This window comes from Oncorhynchus kisutch, unplaced genomic scaffold, assembly GCF_002021735.2.
Source record: "Oncorhynchus kisutch isolate 150728-3 unplaced genomic scaffold, Okis_V2 scaffold1008, whole genome shotgun sequence".
Taxonomy (NCBI): domain Eukaryota; kingdom Metazoa; phylum Chordata; class Actinopteri; order Salmoniformes; family Salmonidae; genus Oncorhynchus; species Oncorhynchus kisutch.
Genome location: NW_022262953.1, coordinates 43467 through 66793, shown reverse-complemented (window position 1 = coordinate 66793; position 23327 = coordinate 43467). Strand labels below are relative to the sequence as shown.

Below are 23327 nucleotides of genomic sequence, written 5' to 3'. Positions count from 1 at the left end.
GCCACACACACACACGAGAGAGAGAAACAGGCCACACACACACGGGAGAGAGAGAGAGAGAAACAGGCCACACACACACACACGAGAAACAGGCCACACACACACACACGAGAGAGAAACAGGCCACACACACACACGAGAGACACAGGCCACACACACACACACGAGAGACACAGGCCACACACACGGGAGGGAGAGAGAAACAGGCCACACACACACACGAGAGAAACAGGCCACACATACACACACACGAGAGAGAGAAACAGGCCACACATACACACACACGAGAGAGAGAAACAGGCCACACATACACACACACGAGAGAGAGAAACAGGCCACACACACACACACACGAGACACACAGGCCACACACACACACACACGGGAGAGAGAGAGAGAAACAGGCCACACACACACACACGAGAGAGAGAAACAGGCCACACACACACACACGAGAGAGAGAAACAGGCCACACACACACACACACACACACGGGAGAGAGAGAGAGAAACAGGCCACACACACACACGAGAGAGAGAAACAGGCCACACACGGAGACGTCAGCGCTGAAAGTGATCCATTTTATTGTCCCATAGCAGCTCCAGGTGAAGCTGGTTTAGACTGGTGTTAATATACACCCCCCCCGATCCTATAAAACCCCCCAGGAAGAAACAACAGAATAAAAAGACCCACAATATTATGTTAGAATAATACAAACGATATAAATTATATTACATTATTATAATGTCAAACAGGTTAGCACACCATCCAGACACAAGCAGCCCCCAAGAAATATTAAATGTGTAAATAAAGACTAGAGTGAGAATAATACAAATATAATTCTGAACATGGGGTCGCTTTCAGACAGGAAGGAGTGTCATAATGTTGTCTGTGAAGCCTAGTAACCTCACAGCACCAGACTGTTGTCTGTGAAGCGTAACCTCACAGCACCAGACTGTTGTCTGTGAAGCCTAGTAAGCTCACAGCACCAGACTGTTGTCTGTGAAGCCTAGTAACCACACAGCACCAGACTGTTGTCTGTGAAGCCTAGTAACCTCACAGCACCAGACTGTTGTCTGTGAAGCCTAGTAACCTCACAGCACCAGACTGTTGTCTGTGAAGCCTAGTAACCACACAGCACCAGACTGTTGTCTGTGAAGCCTAGTAACCTCACAGCACCAGACTGTTGTCTGTGAAGCCTAGTAACCACACAGCACCAGACTGTTGTCTGTGAAGCCTAGTAACCACACAGCACCAGACTGTTGTCTGTGAAGCCTAGTAACCTCACAGCACCAGACTGTTGTCTGTGAAGCCTAGTAACCTCACAGCACCAGACTGTTGTCTGTGAAGCCTAGTAACCACACAGCACCAGACTGTTGTCTGTGAAGCCTAGTAACCACACAGCACCAGACTGTTGTCTGTGAAGCCTAGTAACCTCACAGCACCAGACTGTTGTCTGTGAAGCCTAGTAACCACACAGCACCAGACTGTTGTCTGTGAAGCCTAGTAACCACACAGCACCAGACTGTTGTCTGTGAAGCCTAGTAACCTCACCGCACCAGACTGTTGTCTGTGAAGCCTAGTAACCTCACAGCACCAGACTGTTGTCTGTGAAGCCTAGTAACCTCACAGCACCAGACTGTTGTCTGTGAAGCCTAGTAACCTCACAGCACCAGACTGTTGTCTGTGAAGCCTAGTAACCTCACAGCACCAGACTTGTCTGTGAAGCCTAGTAACCTCACAGCACCAGACTACACACAGACAGAACTAGGCATCATAGCATCAGAAGAGGAAGACCTGACAAAACCACATTTTCAGCCACTAAACACAGAAGGACTTTTTTAAATCCATTTTAGTTGTTGTTGCAGAGAATCACTCAGGACCACAAAGGTTCTGAGCTGCCCCTCCCTGTGCCTGAGTAGAAAGGGCCCCCTGTCTGTCTCAGCTGTAATACCAGTCCAGGGGAGGGTACTAGGTAGAAAGGGCCCCCTGTCTGTCTCAGCTGTAATACCAGTCCAGGGGAGGGTACTAGGTAGAAAGGGCCCCCTGTCTGTCTCAGCTGTAATACCAGTCCAGGGGAGGGTACTAGGTAGAAAGGGCCCCCTGTCTGTCTCAGCTGTAATACCAGTCCAGGGGAGGGTACTAGGTAGAAAGGGCCCCCTGTCTGTCTCAGCTGTAATACCAGTCCAGGGGAGGGTACTAGGTAGAAAGGGCCCCCTGTCTGTCTCAGCTGTAATACCAGTCCAGGGGAGGGTACTAGGTAGTTACAGACAGACAGGTTGTGTAGTCTAGGACAGGTCAGTTACAGACAGACAGGTTGTGTAGTCTAGGACAGGTCAGTTACACTAGGAGATAGATGGTGACAGACAGGTTGTGTAGTCTAGGACAGGTCAGTTCCACTAGGAGATAGGTGGTTACAGACAGACAGGTTGTGTAGTCTAGGACAGGTCAGTTACACTAGGAGATAGATGGTGACAGACAGGTTGTGTAGTCTAGGACAGGTCAGTTCCACTAGGAGATAGGTGGTTACAGACAGACAGGTTGTGTAGTCTAGGACAGGTCAGTTACAGACAGACGGGTTATGTAGTCTAGGACAGGTCAGTTACAGACAGACCGGTTGTGTAGTCTAGGACAGGTCAGTTACACTAGGAGATAGATGGTGACAGACAGGTTGTGTAGTCTAGGACAGGTCAGTTCCACTAGGAGATAGGTGGTTACAGACAGACAGGTTGTGTAGTCTAGGACAGGTCAGTTACACTAGGAGATAGATGGTGACAGACAGGTTGTGTAGTCTAGGACAGGTCAGTTCCACTAGGAGATAGGTGGTTACAGACAGACAGGTTGTGTAGTCTAGGACAGGTCAGTTACAGACAGACGGGTTATGTAGTCTAGGACAGGTCAGTTACAGACAGACCGGTTGTGTAGTCTAGGACAGGTCAGTTACACTAGAAGATAGATGGTTACAGACAGGTTGTGTAGTCTAGGACAGGTCAGTTCCACTAGGAGGTGGGTGGTGACAGACAGACAGTGTAGTCTAGGACAGGTCAGTTCCACTAGGACATAGGTGGTTACAGACAGACAGGTTGTGTAGTCTAGGACAGGTCAGTTACAGACAGACAGGTTGTGTAGTCTAGGACAGGTCAGTTACAGACAGACCGGTTGTGTAGTCTAGGACAGGTCAGTTACACTAGAAGATAGATGGTTACAGACAGGTTGTGTAGTCTAGGACAGGTCAGTTCCACTAGGAGATATGTGGTTACAGACAGACAGGTTGTGTAGTCTAGGACAGGTCAGTTACAGACAGATTGTGTAGTCTAGGACAGGTCAGTTCCACTAGGAGATAGGTGGTTACAGACAGGTTGTGTAGTCTAGGACAGGTCAGTTACAGACAGGTTGTGTAGTCTAGGACAGGTCAGTTCCACTAGGAGATAGGTGGTTACTTACAGACAGGTTGTGTAGTCTAGGACAGGTCAGTTACAGACAGACAGGTTGTGTAGTCTAGGACAGGTCAGTTCCACTAGGAGATAGGTGGTTACAGACAGACAGGTTGTGTAGTCTAGGACAGGTCAGTTCCACTAGGAGATAGGTGGTTACAGACAGACAGGTCAGTTCCACTAGGAGATAGGTGGTGACAGACAGACAGTGTAGTCTAGGACAGGTCAGTTACAGACAGGTTGTGTAGTCTAGGACAGGTCAGTTCCACTAGGAGATAGGTGGTTCCAGACAGACAGGTCAGTTCCACTAGGAGATAGGTGGTTACAGACAGACAGGTCAGTTCCACTAGGAGATAGGTGGTTACAGACAGACAGTGTAGTAGTAAAGACCACAGTCCTGGAGTCAGATGTTAACTCCTGTCTCTAAATGGTGGAGGAGGTTAGGGCCCCGTTAACCACAGTCCTGGAGTCAGATGTTAACTCCTGTCTCTAAATGGTGGAGGAGGTTAGGGCCCCGTTAACCACAGTCCTGGAGTCAGATGTTAACTCCTGTCTCTAAATGGTGGAGGTTAGGGCCCCGTTAACCACAGTCCTGGAGTCAGATGTTAACTCCTGTCTCTCTAAATGGAGGAGGTTAGGGCCCTGTTAACAACAGTCCTGGAGTCAGAGGTTAACTAAAGGACTCCAGCCGGGGTGGGGGGCCCTAAAGGACTCCAGCCGGGGTGGGGGGCCCTAAAGGACTCCAGCCGGGGTGGGGGGCCCTAAAGGACTCCAGCCAGGTGGGGGGGGGGGCCCTAAAGGACTCCAGCCGGGGGGGGGGGGCCTAAAGGACTCCAGCCGTGGGGGGGGACCCTAAAGGACTCCAGCCGTGGGGGGGGCCCTAAAGGACTAGGGGGGGTGCTAAATGACTCAAGGGGGGCCCTAAAGGACTCCAGCCGGGGGGGGCCTAAAGGACTCTAGGGGGGGGGCCCTAAAGGAGTCTAGGGGGGGCCCTAAAGGAGTCTAGGGGGGGCCCTAAAGGAGTCTAGGGGGGGGGCCCTAAAGGACTCCAGCCGGGGGGGAGGGGGGGGCCCTAAAGGACTCCAGCCGGGGGGGAGGGGGGGGGCCCTAAAGGACTCCAGCCGGGGGGGAGGGGGGGGGCCCTAAAGGACTCTAGGGGGAGGGGGCCCTAAAGGACTCCAGCCGGGGCGGGGGGGCCCTAAAGGACTCCAGCCGGGGCGGGGGGGCCCTAAAGGACTCCAGCCGGGGCGGGGGGGCCCCTAAAGGACTCCAGACAGTTGTATAATAACAGACATCTTTAGTCTACAGAAACAAGTCCCTTGAGTCTTTCACTCCCAAATAAACACCGTCTCTTCCTCTTCTGAGAATGTTCCTCCACCCAGTCACCAGTTCATATACGTTGACCTCAGGGGTTAAAGTTCATATATACGTTGACCTCACTGGTTAAAGTTCATATATACATTGACCTCAGGGGTTAAAGTCCATTTATACATTTGTAGGGGGGTGAAAATTAACACGTTGACCTCGGGGGGGGGGGGGGGGTGAAAATTCACACGTTGACCTCGGGGGGGGGGGGTGAAAATTCACACGTTGACCTCGGGGGGGGGGGTGAAATTCACACGTTGACCTCGGGGGGGGGGGGTGAAAATTCACACGTTGACCCCGGGGGGGGGGGGGGGGGGTGAAAATGCACATGTTGACCTCGGGGGGGGGGGGGTGAAAATTCACATGTTGACCTCGGGGGGGGGTGAAAATTCACATGTTGACCTCAGGAGGGGGGGGGGGGTGAAAATTCACATGTTGACCTCAGGAGGGGGGGGGGGTGAAATTCACATGTTGACCTCAGGAGGGGGGGGTGAAAATTCACATGTTGACCTCAGGAGGGAAGGGGGTGAAAATGCACACGTTGACCTCAGGTGGGGGGGGGGGGGGGGTGAAAATGCACACATTGACCTCAGGGGGGGTGAAAATTCATATGTGGCTGTGTGTCAGGGTCATAGGTCAGGGTCGCTAAGCAGTGACCTCACAAGTTGTGGCCGGTAACGGGGTGGGGGGGGTAGTAACACAGTGTACCAGGCAGTGGAGTCGTCTCCAGCTAAGGACTAACGGTGAAGCAACAGTCACAGCTAATTAAGCATGTGCAAAATCCCTGCTTAGTACACGTTCTCACACACACACACACCTCACTGGGGTTGTACAAGTTTAGTTAGATTCACTCTATGATCAGACTAGCATTAAAAACAGTCAGAACAGCCAGGAATACTGTCTACAGGACACAGTATCTGATATAAGAGGGAGAGGAGAGGAGAGAGAGGAAGAGGGGAGAGGAGAGAGAGAGGAAGAGGGAGAGAGAGATGAAGAGCAGAGGGGAGAGAGGAAGAGGAGAGAGGAGAGGAAGAGGAAGAGGAGAGAGGAAGAGGAGAGGAGAGAGGAAGAGGAGAGGAGAGAGGAAGAGGAGAGGAAGAGGGGAGAGGGGAGAGGAGAGAGAGAGGAAGAGGAGAGGAGAGAGGAAGAGGAGAGAGGAAGAGGAGAGAGGAAGAGAGAGGAAGAGGAGAGGGGGGGGGTGGAAAGACAGGAGAGGAGTCCAGGGGTGTTGTCTTGAAGGGGGTGGTTGGGGGGGGGGGGGGGGGTGTAGTTGAGGCGTTCCTCACAACAAGAAGGGGTTAGTGGTCCCAGGGGGCTGTGTGCCAGCTGTGGGGGGCAGAGCTGAGCCGAAGAGGGGCTGGGTCAGAGGCATAGAGGCCGGGAAACCACCCATCCCTCCAACCCCGGGCACCATGTGGCCCGTCAGGGGGGGCAGAGGGTCTACCATGGAGGACAAGCTGCTGAACCCTGCTCCCCCTCCCAGACTCAGGCCTGGCATAGGGCTGACCCTCATCTGGTTTAGGGTAGGGGGGTTAGGCTGGCCCATCTGGAAGGGGTTGGCCTGGGGGGCGGCTACAGGGGCGGCTCCTAAGGAGACACAGGAGAGACAAACAGGACACAGAGAAGACGTCAGCATTACCAAACACCAGAGAGAGAGATTGAGACTATGTACAGACTCAGTGAGCATAGCCTTGCTATTGAGAAAGGCCGCCGTAGGCAGACATGGCTCTCAAGAGAAGACAGGCTATGTGCTCACTGCCCACAAAATGAGGTGGAAACTGAGCTGCACTTCCTAACCTCCTGTCCAATGTATGACCATATTAGAGAGGCATATTTCCCTCAGATTACACAGAAACTCCCATATCTACTGGGTGAAATACCACAGTGTGACATCACAGCAGCAAGATTTGTGACCTGTTGCCACGAGAAAAGGGCAACCAGTGAAGAACAAACACCATTGTAAATACAACCCATATTTATGCTTATTTATTTTATCTTGTGTCCTTCAACCATTTGTACATTGTTAGAACACTGTATATATATATAATATGACATTTGTAATGTCTTTATTGTTTTGAAACTTCTGTATGTGTAATGTTTACTGTTAATTTGTATTGTTTTTCACTTTATATATTCACTTGATATATTATCTACCTCACTTGCTTTGGCAATGTTAACACATGTTTCCCATGCCAATAAAGCCCCTTGAATTGAATTGAAAGAAAGGAGAAAGAAAGGGAGAGGAATACGGAGAGAGAGAAAGAAGAGAGAGGAATAGAAAGAGAGAAGAGAGAGAGAGAAGAGAGAGAGAGAGAGAGAGAAGAGAGAGAGAGAAGAGAGAGAAGAAAGAGAGAAGAGAGAGAAGAGAGAGAAGAAAGAGAGAAGAGAGAGAAGAGAGAGAAGAGAGAGAAGAGAGAGAAGAGAGAGAGAGAGAGAGAGAGAGAGAGAGAGAGAGAGAGAGAAGAGAGAGAGAGAGAGAGAGAGAGAGAGAGAGAGAGAGAGAGAGAGAAGAGAGAAGAGAGGAGAGAGGAGAGAGGAGAGAGGAGAGAGGAGAGAGGAGAGAGAGAGAGAGAGAGAGAGAGAGAGAGAGAAGAGAGAGTGAAGAGAGTGAGAGAGAGAAAAGTTTAAAACTGTTTGAATAATGAGAAGACCTAGAGAACAGAACTGATTGGGCCCAATCACAATCCATCCAGGGAAACTGTTGTTTTGAGCTCAATGTGTTTTCCATTCGTTTTCTATGGGCATTTTAATAGGAATTTGCTTGCAGTTCCTATGGCTTCCACTAGATGGCAGCAGCCTTATAAATTGGTTGATGTTTTTCTTGTGAGAAACGAAGAAGAAGTAGTCCTGTTCTTTCCATGTGTCACTCAGAGGGTCTCAAGTCTTCTGGTGTTTTCTGCGCGACCTGGAACGTGCTTCACTTTGTTTTCGTCCGGGACTGAACGCAGTCTTAAATGTGATCTATTATTTACGTTTTAAAATACCTAAGGTTGGATTCGGAAAGTTGTTTGAAATGTTTGGACCAAGTTTACAGGTAACTTACTAGATAATTTGTAGGCATGTTGGGACCGGTGTATTTCTGAATCAAACGCGCCAAATAAATGGACATTTTGGGGCATAAAAAAATGACTTTATCGAACAAAAAAGACCATTTGCGATGTTTCTGGGACATTTTGGAGTGCCAACAGAAGAAGATCTTCAAAGGTAAGGCATTTATTATATTGTTATTTCTGACTTTTGTGTCGCACAAACAGGATGAAATATGATTGTCTGTGTTTGAATGCGGGTCGCTGTCCTCAGATAAATCTCATGGTCTGCTTTCACCGTAAAGCCTTTTTGAAATCTGACACTGTGGCTGACATGTTAACGTGAGTTAGTCTAGGACAGGTTAACATAATGTTAGTTAGTCTAGGACAGGCTAACGTGTTAATGTGAGTTAGTCTAGGACAGGCTAACATAATGTTAGTTAGTCTAGGACAGGCTAACATAATGTTAGTTAGTCTAGGACAGGCTAACGTGTTAATGTTAGTTAGTCTAGGACAGGCTAACATAATGTGAGTTAGTCTAGGACAGGCTAACATAATGTTAGTTAGTCTAGGACAGACTAACATAATGTTAGTTAGTCTAGGACAGGCTAACGTGTTAATGTTAGTTAGTCTAGGACAGGCTAACATAATGTTAGTTAGTCTAGGACAGGCTAACGTGTTAATGTTAGTTAGTCTAGGACAGGCTAACATAATGTTAGTTAGTCTAGGACAGGCTAACGTGTTAATGTTAGTTAGTCTAGGACAGGCTAACGTGTTAATGTTAGTTAGTCTAGGACAGGCTAACATAATGTTAGTTAGTCTAGGACAGGCTAACGTGTTAATGTTAGTTAGTCTAGGACAGGCTAACATAATGTTAGTTAGTCTAGGACAGGCTAACATAATGTTAGTTAGTCTAGGACAGACTAACATAATGTTAGTTAGTCTAGGACAGGCTAACGTGTTAATGTTAGTTAGTCTAGGACAGGCTAACATAATGTTAGTTAGTCTAGGACAGGCTAACGTGTTAATGTTAGTTAGTCTAGGACAGGCTAACGTGTTAATGTTAGTTAGTCTAGGACAGGCTAACGTGTTAATGTTAGTTAGTCTAGGACAGGCTACATAATGTTAGTTAGTCTAGGACAGGCTAACGTGTTAATGTTAGTTAGTCTAGGACAGGCTGCCATAATGTTAGTTAGTCTAGGACAGGCTAACGTGTTAATGTTAGTTAGTCTAGGACAGGCTAACGTGTTAATGTTAGTTAGTCTAGGACAGGCTAACGTGTTAATGTTAGTTAGTCTAGGACAGGCTAACATAATGTTAGTTAGTCTAGGACAGGCTAACATAATGTTAGTTAGTCTAGGACAGGCTAACGTGTTAATGTTAGTTAGTCTAGGACAGGCTAACGTGTTAATGTTAGTTAGTCTAGGACAGGCTAACGTGTTAATGTTAGTTAGTCTAGGACAGGCTAACGTGTTAATGTTAGTTAGTCTAGGACAGGCTGCCATAATGTTAGTTAGTCTAGGACAGGCTAACGTGTTAATGTTAGTTAGTCTAGGACAGGCTAACATAATGTGAGTTAGTCTAGGACAGGCTAACATAATGTGAGTTAGTCTAGGACAGGCTAACATAATGTGAGTTAGTCTAGGACAGGCTAACATAATGTGAGTTAGTCTAGGACAGGCTAACATAATGTTAGTTAGTCTAGGACAGGCTAACGTGTTAATGTTAGTTAGTCTAGGACAGGCTAACGTGTTAATGTTAGTTAGTCTAGGACAGGCTAACGTGTTAATGTTAGTTAGTCTAGGACAGGCTAACATAATGTTAGTTAGTCTAGGACAGGCTAACGTGTTAATGTTAGTTAGTCTAGGACAGGCTAACGTGTTAATGTTAGTTAGTCTAGGACAGGCTAACATAATGTTAGTTAGTCTAGGACAGGCTAACGTGTTAATGTTAGTTAGTCTAGGACAGGCTGCCATAATGTTAGTTAGTCTAGGACAGGCTAACATAATGTTAGTTAGTCTAGGACAGGCTAACGTGTTAATGTTAGTTTAATTCTGAGTATTTCTGTTTTCTGAATTTGGCTGCTATTTGACTGGATGTGGTCTAATCAGTCACCTCTGAGTGGGAAGGGATCCCTAATTAACTACTTGTATATCTACACAGAATTACATTTTAAATGTATTTATTCTCCTGGGAGTGTCATGTTTACTGTTCATTTGTTTTTATTTAGTTAATTATCTATTTTTGGCAAATTTAACATATGTCTCCCATGACAGTAAAGACCCCTTGAATTGAGAGAACAAGAGAGATTGTATTCAAATACGAGAGAGGAGATTTTCAACATCTGTCTCCGTACTGTGTGTGTACCACAGAAGTTTAATCTGTCCGGTACTGGGTGTGTCGGTACTGGGTGTGTCGGTACTGGGGGTGTCGGTACTGGGGGTGTCGGTACTGGGGGTGTCGGTACTGGGGGTGTCGGTACTGGGGGTGTCGGTACCTGCGGCAGCGAGGAAGGGGTTGACAATAGGAGCAGGCTGAGGAGGCTTGGTGACCAGTGAGTCCAGGTTCACCAATGCTGCATTAGGACCCAGGAAGGACTCTGGGGTCTTCCTGTTGGGCAGAGGGTCAAACAGGTCCCCGGTACCACTAGTTAGGGAGGAGAGACCCCGACCATCACCTAGAGGATTACAGAGAGAGAGAGAGAGAGAGAGAGAGAGAGAGAGAGAGAGACAGAGAGAGAGAAAGGTTAACCCTGGCTGATGAGTCCTTGTTGTCCCCAGTCCACCTGGTCATGTTGCTGCTCCAGTTTCAACTGTGGGTTGAATACTTATTGACTCAGACATTTTGAGCCCGCCCTCAATAACAACCGGGACCGGGGCCCGCCCTCAATACAGACCGGGACCCGCCCTCACACAACGGGTCGTCAATACGACTAGGATTGTACCTTTGGCTTCCGGACAACAAAAGAAAGTTGATTTGAAAACCAGAAGAAGAGGACAGAAATGCTGGTTTCAACGAGGAAGTCTTGATGAAGTAATTCCCGAAACATCTCAGGTTGGGTTTTGTCGACTTTAAAAAGGGTAAACATCACATCAAAACATGAACTAAAATATCCAGGTTTCAAACCGCTGTGAATTTTATTTAAATTTGAAAATAGGAATAGGCTTTTTCCATTATGATTCTTTTGGGCCAAAAGCCAGCTACTACCGGCTAACTAAACCCTGGTGTTGAGGTGTAGGAGCCAGCTACTACCGGCTAACTAAACCCTGGTGTTGAGGTGTAGGAGCCAGCTACTACCGGCTAACTAAACCCTGGTGTTGAGGTGTAGGAGCCAGCTACTACCGGCTAACTAAACCCTGGTGTTGAGGTGTAGGAGCCAGCTACTACCGGCTAACTAAACCCTGGTGTTGAGGTGTAGGAGCTACTACCGGCTAACTAAACCCTGGTGTTGAGGTGTACCAGCTACTACCGGCTAACTAAGGTGTACCAGCTACTACTGGCTAACTAAGGTGTACCAGCTACTACCGGCTAACTAAACCCTGGTGTTGAGGTGTAGGAGCCAGCTACTACCGGCTAACTAAACCCTGGTGTTGAGGTGTACCAGCTACTACCGGCTAACTAAACCCTGGTGTTGAGGTGTACCAGCTACTACCGGCTAACTAAACCCTGGTGTTTAGGTGTACCAGCTACTACCGGCTAACTAAACCCTGGTGTTGAGGTGTAAGAGCCAGCTACTACCGGCTAACTAAACCCTGGTGTTGAGGTGTACCAGCTACTACCGGCTAACTAAACCCTGGTGTTGAGGTGTAGGAGCCAGCTACTACCGGCTAACTAAACCCTGGTGTTGAGGTGTAGGAGCCAGCTACTACCGGCTAACTAAACCCTGGTGTTGAGGTGTAGGAGCCAGCTACTACCGGCTAACTAAACCCTGGTGTTGAGGTGTAGGAGCCAGCTACTACCGGCTAACTAAACCCTGGTGTTGAGGTGTAGGAGCCAGCTACTACCGGCTAACTAAACCCTGGTGTTGAGGTGTACCAGCTACTACCGGCTAACTAAACCCTGGCGTTGAGGAGTAGGAGCCAGCTACTACCGGCTAACTAAACCCTGGTGTTGAGGTGTAGGAGCCAGCTACTACCGGCTAACTAAACCCTGGTGTTGAGGAGTACCAGCTACTACCGGCTAACTAAGGTGTACCAGCTACTACTGGCTAACTAAGGTGTACCAGCTACTACCGGCTAACTAAACCCTGGTGTTGAGGTGTACCAGCTACTACCGGCTAACTAAACCCTGGTGTTGAGGTGTAGGAGCCAGCTACTACCGGCTAACTAAACCCTGGTGTTGAGGTGTAGGAGCCAGCTACTACCGGCTAACTAAACCCTGGTGTTGAGGTGTACGAGCCAGCTACTACCGGCTAACTAAACCCTGGTGTTGAGGTGTAGGAGCCAGCTACTACCGGCTAACTAAACCCTGGTGTTGAGGTGTAGGAGCCAGCTACTACCGGCTAACTAAACCCTGGTGTTGAGGTGTAGGAGCCAGCTACTACCGGCTAACTAAACCCTGGTGTTGAGGTGTAGGAGCCAGCTACTACCGGCTAACTAAACCCTGGTGTTGAGGTGTAGGAGCCAGCTACTACCGGCTAACTAAACCCTGGTGTTGAGGTGTAGGAGCCAGCTACTACCGGCTAACTAAACCCTGGTGTTGAGGTGTAGGAGCCAGCTACTACCGGCTAACTAAACCCTGGTGTTGAGGTGTACCAGCTAGCTACTACCGGCTAACTAAACCCTGGTGTTGAGGTGTACCAGCTACTACCGGCTAACTAAACCATGGTGTTGAGGTGTAGGAGCTACTACCGGCTAACTAAACCCTGGTGTTGAGGTGTAGGAGCCAGCTACTACCGGCTAACTAAACCCTGGTGTTGAGGTGTAGGAGCCAGCTACTACCGGCTAACTAAACCCTGGTGTTGAGGTGTAGGAGCCAGCTACTACCGGCTAACTAAACCCTGGTGTTGAGGTGTAGGAGCCAGCTACTACCGGCTAACTAAACCCTGGTGTTGAGGTGTAGGAGCCAGCTACTACCGGCTAACTAAACCCTGGTGTTGAGGTGTAGGAGCCAGCTACTACCGGCTAACTAAACCCTGGTGTTGAGGTGTAGGAGCCAGCTACTACCGGCTAACTAAACCCTGGTGTTGAGGTGTAGGAGCCAGCTACTACCGGCTAACTAAACCCTGGTGTTGAGGTGTAGGAGCCAGCTACTACCGGCTAACTAAACCCTGGTGTTGAGGTATAGGAGCTACTACCGGCTAACTAAACCCTGGTGTTGAGGTGTACCAGCTACTACCGGCTAACTAAACCCTGGTGTTGAGGTGTACCAGCTACTACCGGCTAACTAAGGTGTACCAGCTACTACTGGCTAACTAAGGTGTACCAGCTACTACCGGCTAACTAAACCCTGGTGTTGAGGTGTAGGAGCCAGCTACTACCGACTAACTAAACCCTGGTGTTGAGGTGTAGGAGCCAGCTACTACCGGCTAACTAAACCCTGGTGTTGAGGTGTAGGAGCCAGCTACTACCGGCTAACTAAACCCTGGTGTTGAGGTGTAGGAGCCAGCTACTACCGGCTAACTAAACCCTGGTGTTGAGGTGTAGGAGCCAGCTACTACCGGCTAACTAAACCCTGGTGTTGAGGTGTAGGAGCCAGCTACTACCGGCTAACTAAACCCTGGTGTTGAGGTGTAGGAGCCAGCTACTACCGGCTAACTACACCCTGGTGTTGAGGTGTACCAGCTACTACCGGCTAACTAAACCCTGGTGTTGAGGTGTAGGAGCCAGCTACTGCTGGCTAACTAAACCCTGGTGTTGAGGTGTACCAGCTACTACCGGCTAACTAAACCCTGGTGTTGAGGTGTACCTGCGTAGGAGGTTCCTCCAGAACCCCAGGGTCAGGAGCAGGGTTGGTTCCCCAGGGATCACTGCTCTTCATGGGGGAAACAGAGGAGGACGGGGGCCCCCAGGGGTCTACTGGAGCCACTGGCTTTGGGGCTGCACCTGGACACACAGACACAACATGAGTCCCCCCCAGTAGACAGATGACAAGTCATTCCTGCTGTCTGTCACAATGCTGTTCCCTCGTTTTCAGATCACTACTGTTCTGGACGACTAACATCTCTCTCCCCCCTCTCTCCGGCCTCCCCCTCTCCGTCAGTCCCCCCCATCTCTCCACCCCCCGCCTCTCCCCACCCATCTCTCCCCCCTGCCTCTCTCCACCCCCCCCGCCTCTCTCTACCCCCCGCCTCTCTCTCTCTACCCCCCCTCTCTCTCTCCCCCCGCCTCTCTCTCTCTACCCCCCCTCTCTCTCTCCCCCCCGCCTCTCTCCACCCCTCTCTCCACCCCCCCGCCTCTCTCTCTCTCCCCCGCCTCTCTCCACCCCCCGCCTCTCTCTACCCCCCGCCTCTCTCTACCCCCCGCCTCTCTCTACCCCCCGCCTCTCTCTCTCTCCCCCCGCCTCTCTCTCTCTCTCCCCCCGCCTCTCTCCACCCCCCGCCTCTCTCCACCCCCCCGCCTCTCTTTCCCCCCGCCTCTCTCTCACCCCCCGCCTCTCTCTCTCCCCCCGCCTCTCTCCCTCTCCCCCCGCATCTCTCCACCCCCCGCCTCTCTCCACCCCCCGCCTCTCTCTCTCTCCCCCCGCCTCTCTCTCCCCCCGCCTCTCTCTCCCCCCGCCTCTCTCTCCCCCCGCCTCTCTCTCCCCCCGCCTCTCTCTCCCCCCGCCTCTCTCTCTCCCCCCCCGCCTCTCTCTCCCCCCGCCTCTCTCTCTCCCCCCTCTCAGTAGATATGTCAGGACCAGTATAGCAGCATTCCTGCTGAACAAAGAGCCACTGTTCTGAAAACTGCAGGTGTAGAGGAGACAAAGACAGTCCCTGTCCTTCCACACTGGTCCCTGTCCCCTTCCACACTGACAAACCCACTGGTCCCTGTCCCCTTCCACACTGACAAACCCACTGGTCCCTGTCCCCTTCCCCCACTGACAAACCCACTGGTCCCTGTCCCCTTTCCCCACTGACAAACCCACTGGTCCCTGTCCCCTTCCACACTGACAAACCCACTGGTCCCTGTCCCCCACTGACAAACCCACTGGTCCCTGTCCCCTTCCACACTGACAAACCCACTGGTCCCTGTCCCCCACTGACAAACCCACTGGTCCCTGTCCCCTTCCACACTGACAAACCCACTGGTCCCTGTCCCCCACTGACAAACCCACTGGTCCCTGTCCCCTTCAACACTGACAAACCCACTGGTCCCTGTCCCCTTCCACACTGACAAACCCACTGGTCCCTGTCCCCCACTGACAAACCCACTGGTCCCTGTCCCCTTCCCCCACTGACAAACCCACTGGTCCCTGTCCCCTTCCCCCACTGGTCCCTGTCCCCTTCCACCCACTGGTCCCTGTCCCCCACTGGTCCCCTTCCCCCACTGGTCCCTGTCCCCTTCCACCCACTGGTCCCTGTCCCTTTCCACCCACTGGTCCCTGTCCCCCACTGGTCCCTGTCCCCCACTGGTCCCTGTCCCCCACTGGTCCCTGTCCCCCACTGGTCCCTGTCCCCCACTGGTCCCTGTCCCCCACTGGTCCCTGTCCCCCACTGGTCCCTGTCCCCGGATTATCATACTGTTGTATTGAGTCAGGGACTCCCAGTGGTTCTTTGGGAACAGCGTGTCCCCTAATCTGGATTATCATACTGTTGTATTGTTCCAGGGACTCCCAGTGGTTCATTTGGGAACAGCGTGTCCCCTAATCTGGATTATCATACTGTTGTATTGTTCCAGGGACTCCCAGTGGTTCATTTGGGACAGCGTGTCCCCTAATCTGGATTATCATACTGTTGTATTGTTCCAGGGACTCCCAGTGGTTCATTTGGGACAGCGTGTCCCCTAATCTGGATTATCATACTGTTGTATTGTTCCAGGGACTCCCAGTGGTTCATTTGGGACAGCGTGTCCCCTAATCTGGATTATCATACTGTTATATTGTTCCAGGGACTCCCAGTGGTTCATTTGGGACAGCGTGTCCCCTAATCTGGATTATCATACTGTTGTATTGTTCCAGGGACTCCCAGTGGTTCATTTGGGAACAGCGTGTCCCCTAATCTGGATTATCATACTGTTGTATTGTTCCAGGGACTCCCAGTGGTTCATTTGGGACAGCGTGTCCCCTAATCTGGATTATCATACTGTTGTATTGTTCCAGGGACTCCCAGTGGTTCATTTGGGACAGCGTGTCCCCTAATCTGGATTATCATACTGTTGTATTGAGTCAGGGACTCCCAGTGGTTCATTTGGGACAGCGTGTCCCCTAATCTGGATTATCATACTGTTATATTGTTCCAGGGACTCCCAGTGGTTCATTTGGGACAGCGTGTCCCCTAATCTGGATTATCAGCTGTTGTATTGAGTCAGGGACTCCCAGTGGTTCATTTGGGACAGCGTGTCCCCTAATCTGGATTATCATACTGTTATATTGTTCCAGGGACTCCCAGTGGTTCATTTGGGACAGCGTGTCCCCTAATCTGGATTATCATACTGTTGTATTGTTCCAGGGACTCCCAGTGGTTCATTTGGGACAGCGTGTCCCCTAATCTGGATTATCATACTGTTGTATTGTTCCAGGGACTCCCAGTGGTTCATTTGGGACAGCGTGTCCCCTAATCTGGATTATCATACTGTTGTATTGTTCCAGGGACTCCCAGTGGTTCATTTGGAACAGCGTGTCCCCTAATCTGGATTATCATACTGTTGTATTGTTCCAGGGACTCCCAGTGGTTCATTTGGGAACAGCGTGTCCCCTAATCTGGATTATCATACTGTTGTATTGTTCCAGGGACTCCCAGTGGTTCATTTGGGAACAGCGTGTCCCCTAATCTGGATTATCATACTGTTGTATTGTTCCAGGGACTCCCAGTGGTTCATTTGGGAACAGCATGTCCCCTAATCTGGATTATCATACTGTTGTATTGTTCCAGGGACTCCCAGTGGTTCATTTGGGAACAGCGTGTCCCCTAATCTGGATTATCAGCTGTTGTATTGTTCCAGGGACTCCCAGTGGTTCATTTGGGACAGCGTGTCCCCTAATCTGGATTATCATACTGTTGTATTGTTCCAGGGACTCCCAGTGGTTCATTTGGGAACAGCGTGTCCCCTAATCTGGATTATCATACTGTTGTATTGTTCCAGGGACTCCCAGTGGTTCATTTGGGAACAGCGTGTCCCCTAATCTGGATTATCAGCTGTTGGCAAACACATGTTGATATCAAAAAGACGATTATCTTACTAATTAGTGATGCAGTGAATTCTACTAGATGAAAACCCTCAAAATGAGTTTTACATCCTGGCATTTAAAAGCACTCCATTATCTACATATCACATACCATAAAACATAATATTTTCACATTACCAACATACCTGCTATTTAGAGCACAAGGGGATTCAGACATGGTGTGTGTGTGTGTGTGTGTACCGTAGGCCTGCCAGGGGTCTGGTGCGGCAGCAGCTCCTCCTCCTCCTCCTCCTCCTCTCGCCCCCCAGGGGTCGGCCGAATCCCCCCCAGGAACATCCATCAGATCCAACAGAGAGGACTGGGCCTGCTGGGAGGAGAGAGATGACCACCCATTAGATCCTAACAGAGAGGACTGGGCCTGCTGGGAGGAGAGAGATGACCACCCATTAGATCCTAACAGAGAGGACTGGGCCTGCTGGGAGGAGAGAGATGACCACCCATTAGATCCTAACAGAGAGGACTGGGCCTGCTAGGAGGAGAGAGAGATGACCACCCATTAGATCCTAACAGAGAGGACTGGGCCTGCTGGGAGGAGAGAGAGAGAGAGAGATGACCACCCATTAGATCCTAACAGAGAGGACTGGGCCTGCTGGGAGGAGAGAGAGAGAGATGACCACCCATTAGATCCTAACAGAGAGGACTGGGCCTGCTGGGAGGAGAGAGAGAGAGAGAGAGAGATGACCACCCATTAGATCCTAACAGAGAGGACTGGGCCTGCTGGGAGGAGAGAGAGAGAGATGACCACCCATTAGATCCTAACAGAGAGGACTGGGCCTGCTGGGAAGAGAGAGAGAGAGAGAGATGGGATGGGATGCTAATATGACTCGGATTATCATCAACTTGCATGGGATGCTAATATGACTCGGATTATCGGCAACTAGCATGGGATGCTAATATGACTCGGATTATCGTCAACTAGCATGGGATACTAATATGACTAGCATGGGCTGCTAATATGACTAGCATGGGATGCTAAAATGACTAGCATGGGCTGCTAATATGACTAGCATGGGCTGCTAATATGACTAGCATGGGCTGCTAAGATGACTGGCATGGGCTGCTAAGATGACTGGCATGGGCTGCTAAAATGACTAGCATGGGCTGCTAAGATGACTAGCATGGGCTGCTAAGATGACTAGCATGGGATGCTAAAATGACTAGCATGGGCTGCTAAGATGACTAGCATGGGCTGCTAATATGACTAGCATGGACTGCTAATATGACTAGCATGGACTGCTAATATGACTAGCATGGACTGCTAATATGACTGGCATGGGCTGCTAAGATGACTAGCATGGGCTGCTAAAATGACTAGCATGGGATGCTAAGATGACTAGCATGGGCTGCTAATATGACTAGCATGGATTGCTAATATGACTAGGATTATCATCAACTAGCATGGGATGCTCTACATTCTCTACATTGACTGGTATTTCAATCAGCTGTGTGATGGGATGTAAAGCTGTCTCTCTCTACATCGACTGGTATTTCAATCAGCTGTGTGATGGGATGTAAAGCTCTCTCTCTCTACATCGACTGGTATTTCAATCAGCTGTGTGATGGGATGTAAAGCTGTCTCTCTCTCTACATCGACTGGTATTTCAATCAGCTGTGTGATGGGATGTAAAAGCTGTCTCTCTCTACATCGACTGGTATTTCAATCAGCTGTGTGATGGGATGTAAAGCTGTCTCTCTCTCTACAATCGACTGGTATTTCAATCAGCTGTGTGTTCTCAACTAGCCTACCTGGTTAAATAAAGGTGATTTGTGTTCCTACTCCAAACAACGGCACCCATTTGATTTATCATCTTTTGAATGCATTTTAAAAATCAGCCTGAGGTCGGGTATCAGAAACCCTGACACAGAGACAAAAACAACCGTCCTAACGAAAAACAAACAGTCAGACCAGCAGCAGTCTCATGAGGGGTCAATCAGTCAGCCCAGCAGGAGTCTCATGAGGGGTCAATCAGTCAGCCCGGCAGGAGTCTCATGAGGGGTCATCAGTCAGCCCAGCAGGAGTCTCATGAGGGTCAATCAGTCAGCCCAGCAGGAGTCTCATGAGGGGTCAATCAGTCAGCCCAGCAGCAGTCTCATGAGGGGTCAATCAGTCAGCCCGGCAGGAGTCTCATGAGGGGTCAATCAGTCAGCCCGGCAGGAGTCTCATGAGGGTCAATCAGTCAGCCCAGCAGGAGTCTCATGAGGGGTCAATCAGTCAGCCCGGCAGGAGTCTCATGAGGGTCAATCAGTCCACACAGCAGGAGTCTCATGAGGGTCAATCAGTCCACACAGCAGGAGTCTCATGAGGGTCAATCAGTCAGCCCAGCAGGAGTCTCATGAGGGTCAATCAGTCAGCCCAGCAGGAGTCTCATGAGGGGTCAATCAGTCAGCCCGGCAGCAGTCTCATGAGGGTCAATCAGTCAGCCCAGCAGCAGTCTCATGAGGGTCAATCAGTCAGCCCAGCAGCAGTCTCATGAGGGTCAATCAGCCAGCCCAGCAGCAGTCTCATGAGGATCAATCAGTCAGCCCAGCAGGAGTGTCATGAGGGTCAATCAGTCAGCCCAGCAGGAGTCTCATGAGGGTCAATCAGTCAGCCCAGCAGGAGTCTCATGAGGGGTCAATCAGTCAGCCCAGCAGCAGTCTCATGAGGGTCAATCAGTCAGCCCAGCAGCAGTCTCATGAGGGTCAATCAGTCAGCCCAGCAGGAGTCTCATGAGAGTCAATCAGTCAGCCCAGCAGGAGTATCATGAGGGGTCAATCAGTCAGCCCAGCAGCAGTCTCATGAGGGTCAATCAGTCAGCCCAGCAGGAGTCTCATGAGGGGTCAATCAGTCAGCCCAGCAGGAGTATCATGAGGGGTCAATCAGTCAGCCCAGCAGCAGTCTCATGAGGGTCAATCAGTCAGCCCAGCAGGAGTCTCATGAGGGTCAATCAGCCAGCAGTCTCATGAGGGTCAATCAGTCAGCCCGGCAGGAGTCTCATGAGGGGTCAATCAGTCAGCCCAGCAGGAGTCTCATGTGGGTCAATCAGTCAGCAGTCTCATGAGGGTCAATCAGCCAGACCAGCAGCAGTCTCATGAGGGGTCAATCAGTCAGCCCGGCAGGAGTCTCATGAGGGTCAATCAGTCGGCCCGGCAGGAGTCTCATGAGGGTAAATCAGTCAGCAGTCTCATGAGGGTCAATCAGTCCACATAGCAGCAGTCTCATGAGGGGTCAATCAGTCAGCCCAGCAGCAGTCTCATGAGGGGTCAATCAGTCCACACAGCAGCAGTCTCATGAGAGTCAATCAGTCAGCCCAGCAGGAGTCTCATGAGGGTCAATCAGCCAGCAGTCTCATGAGGGTCAATCAGTCAGCCCGGCAGGAGTCTCATGAGGGGTCAATCAGTCAGCCCAGCAGGAGTCTCATGTGGGTCAATCAGTCAGCCCAGCAGGAGTATCATGAGGGGTCAATCAGTCAGCCCAGCAGCAGTCTCATGAGGGTCAATCAGTCAGCCCAGCAGGAGTCTCATGAGGGTCAATCAGCCAGCAGTCTCATGAGGGTCAATCAGTCAGCCCGGCAGGAGTCTCATGAGGGGTCAATCAGTCAGCCCAGCAGGAGTCTCATGTGGGTCAATCAGTCAGCAGTCTCATGAGGGTCAATCAGCCAGACCAGCAGCAGTCTCATGAGGGGTCAATCAGTCAGCCCGGCAGGAGTCTCATGAGGGGGTCAATCAGTCAGCCCGGCAGGAGTCTCATGAGGGTAAATCAGTCAGCAGTCTCATGAGGGTCAATCAGTCCACATAGCAGCAGTCTCATGAGGGGTCAATCAGTCAGCCCAGCAGCAGTCTCATGAGGGGTCAATCAGTCCACACAGCAGAAGTCTCATGAGAGTCAATCAGTCAGCCCAGCAGGAGTCTCATGAGGGTCAATCAGCCAGCAGTCTCATGAGGGTCAATCAGTCAGCCCGGCAGGAGTCTCATGAGGGGTCAATCAGTCAGCCCAGCAGGAGTCTCATGTGGGTCAATCAGTCAGCAGTCTCATGAGGGTCAATCAGCCAGACCAGCAGCAGTCTCATGAGGGGTCAATCAGTCAGCCCGGCAGGAGTCTCATGAGGGGTCAATCAGTCAGCCCGGCAGGAGTCTCATGAGGGTAAATCAGTCAGCAGTCTCATGAGGGTCAATCAGTCCACACAGCAGCAGTCTCATGAGGGGTCAATCAGTCCACATAGCAGCAGTCTCATGAGGGGTCAATCAGTCAGCCCAGCAGCAGTCTCATGAGGGGTCAATCAGTCCACACAGCAGCAGTCTCATGAGGGTCAATCAGCTATGAGAAAAACAGACTACCGACCTACAGCCATAACATGGGAAACACTGAGATAGTTCTCTGTCTGTACCTCTCTCTTCTCTGTCTGTACCTCTCTCTTCTCTGTCTGTACCCCTCTCTTCTCTGTCTGTACCCCTCTCTCTTCTCTGTACCTCTCTCTCTTCTCTGTACCTCTCTCTCTCTTCTCTCGTCTGTACCTCTCTCTCTCTCTTCTCTGTCTGTACCTCTCTCTCTCTACCTCTCTCTCTCTTCTCTGTCTGTACCTCTCTCTCTTCTCTGTCTGTACCTCTCTCTCCTTCTCTGTCTGTACCTCTCTCTCTCTCTTCTCTGTCTGTACCTCTCTCTCTCTTCTCTGTCCTGTACCTCTCTCTCTCTTCTCTGTCTGTACCTCTCTCTCTCTTCTCTGTCTGTACATCTCTCTCTCTCTCTGTCTGGTACCTCTCTCTCTCTATCTCTTGTCGGTACCTCTCTCTCTCTCTCTGTCTGTACTCTCTCTCTCTCTTCTCCTGTCGGTACTCTCTCTCTCTTCTCTGTCGGACCTCTCCTCCTCTTCTCTGTCTGTACCTCTCTCTCTCTCTCTGTCTGTACCTCTCTCTCGCTTCTCTGTCTGTACCTCTCTCTCCTCTCTCCTGTCTGTAACCTCTCTCTCTCTTCTTGTCTGTACCCTCTCTCTCTCTTCTCTGTCTGTACCTCTCTCCTCTTCTCTGTCCTGTAACCTCTCTCTCTTCTCTGGCTGTACCTCTCTCTCCTTCTCTGTCTGTTACCTCTCTCTCTTCTCTTTCTGTACCTCTCTCATCTTCTCTGTCTGTACCTCTCTCTCTCTTCTCTGTCTGTACCTCTCTCTCTTCTCTGTCTGTACCCCTCTCTCTTCTCTGTCTGTACCTCTCTCTTCTCTGTCTGTACCTCTCTCTTCTTCTTGGCTAGTTTCCAGAGCCAGTGTCACCGAGGGCTTTTCCTTTACGACTCTCCTCGAGTGCCATCTGGAGTCTCAGGTCATCTCCCCGACGCATCCTGTCCTCCTACACAGAGAGAGACAGGGACACACAGGGAGCGAGCGAGAGAGTGAGCGAGACAGGGACACACAGAGAGCGAGAAAGACACAGAGAGAGAGAGAAAACCAGGGACACAGAGAGAGAGAGAGACAGGGACACAGAGAGAGAGACAGGGACACAGGGACACAGAGAGAGAGAGACAGGGACACAGGGACACAGAGAGAGAGAGACAGGGACACAGAGAGAGACAGGGACACACAGAGAGAGAGACAGGGACACAGACAGAGAGAGAGACAGGGACACAGAGAGAGAGAGAGACAGGGACACAGAGAGAGACAGGGACACAGAGAGAGAGAGAGAGAGAGACAGGGACACAGAGAGAGACAGGGACACAGAGAGAGACAGGGACACAGAGAGAGAGAGAGAGACAGGGACACAGAGAGAGAGAGAGAGACAGGGACACAGAGAGAGAGACAGGGACACAGAGAGAGAGAGAGACAGGGACACAGAGAGAGAGAGAGAGACAGGGACACACAGAGAGAGAGAGAGACAGGGACACAAGAGAGAGAGAGAGAAGAGAGAGAGAGAGAGAGAGAGAGAGAGAGAGAGACAGGACACAGAGAGAGAGAGACAGAACACACAGAGAGAGAGAAGAGAGACAGGGACACAGAGAGAGAGAGAGAGACAGGGACAACAGAGAGAGAGAGAGAGAGAGAGAGAGAGAGAGAGACAGGGACACAGAGAGAGAGAGAGAGGAGAGAGAGATAAACAGGGAGACAGGGACACAGAGAGAGAGAGAGACAGGGACACAGAGAGAGAGAGAGACAGGGACACAGAGAGAGAGAGAGAGAGAGAGAGAGAGAGAGACAGGGACACAGAGAGAGAGAGA

The 23327-nt window shown here is 50.6% G+C and overlaps 1 protein-coding gene and 3 long non-coding RNA genes across 6 annotated transcripts; 1 reads left to right on the top strand and 3 right to left on the bottom strand.

The window, feature by feature from the left end:
• Window positions 1–702: 702 nt before the first annotated feature.
• Window positions 703–3687, bottom strand: LOC116364149 (uncharacterized). Of its 2 annotated transcripts, XR_004207927.1 has the most exons (3): window positions 1738–3687; window positions 942–1701; window positions 703–906 (listed from the first exon to the last, which is right to left on the bottom strand). It is a non-coding gene; the product is annotated as an uncharacterized LOC116364149 (long non-coding RNA). The 2 variants fall into 2 exon arrangements; XR_004207926.1 differs by having other exon boundaries at window positions 703–1701.
• On the top strand, window positions 3516–4046 carry LOC116364150 (uncharacterized). The gene is made up of 3 exons (XR_004207928.1): window positions 3516–3604; window positions 3674–3770; window positions 3810–4046. It is a non-coding gene; the product is annotated as an uncharacterized LOC116364150 (long non-coding RNA).
• Window positions 4047–5932: 1886 nt separating this feature from the next.
• Window positions 5933–10668, bottom strand: LOC116364146 (epsin-2-like). The gene is made up of 3 exons (XM_031817382.1): window positions 10653–10668; window positions 10323–10502; window positions 5933–6386 (listed from the first exon to the last, which is right to left on the bottom strand). The coding sequence occupies exons 1-3, from the start codon at window positions 10666–10668 to the stop codon at window positions 6082–6084; spliced, it is 501 nt and encodes a 166-aa protein (XP_031673242.1). The 3' UTR covers window positions 5933–6081.
• A 3091-nt stretch (window positions 10669–13759) lies between these two features.
• Window positions 13760–22556, bottom strand: LOC116364148 (uncharacterized). Of its 2 annotated transcripts, none has more exons than XR_004207925.1 (3): window positions 22329–22556; window positions 17330–17456; window positions 13760–13869 (listed from the first exon to the last, which is right to left on the bottom strand). It is a non-coding gene; the product is annotated as an uncharacterized LOC116364148 (long non-coding RNA). The 2 variants fall into 2 exon arrangements; XR_004207924.1 differs by having other exon boundaries at window positions 22350–22556.
• Between the last annotated feature and the right edge of the window lie 771 nt (window positions 22557–23327).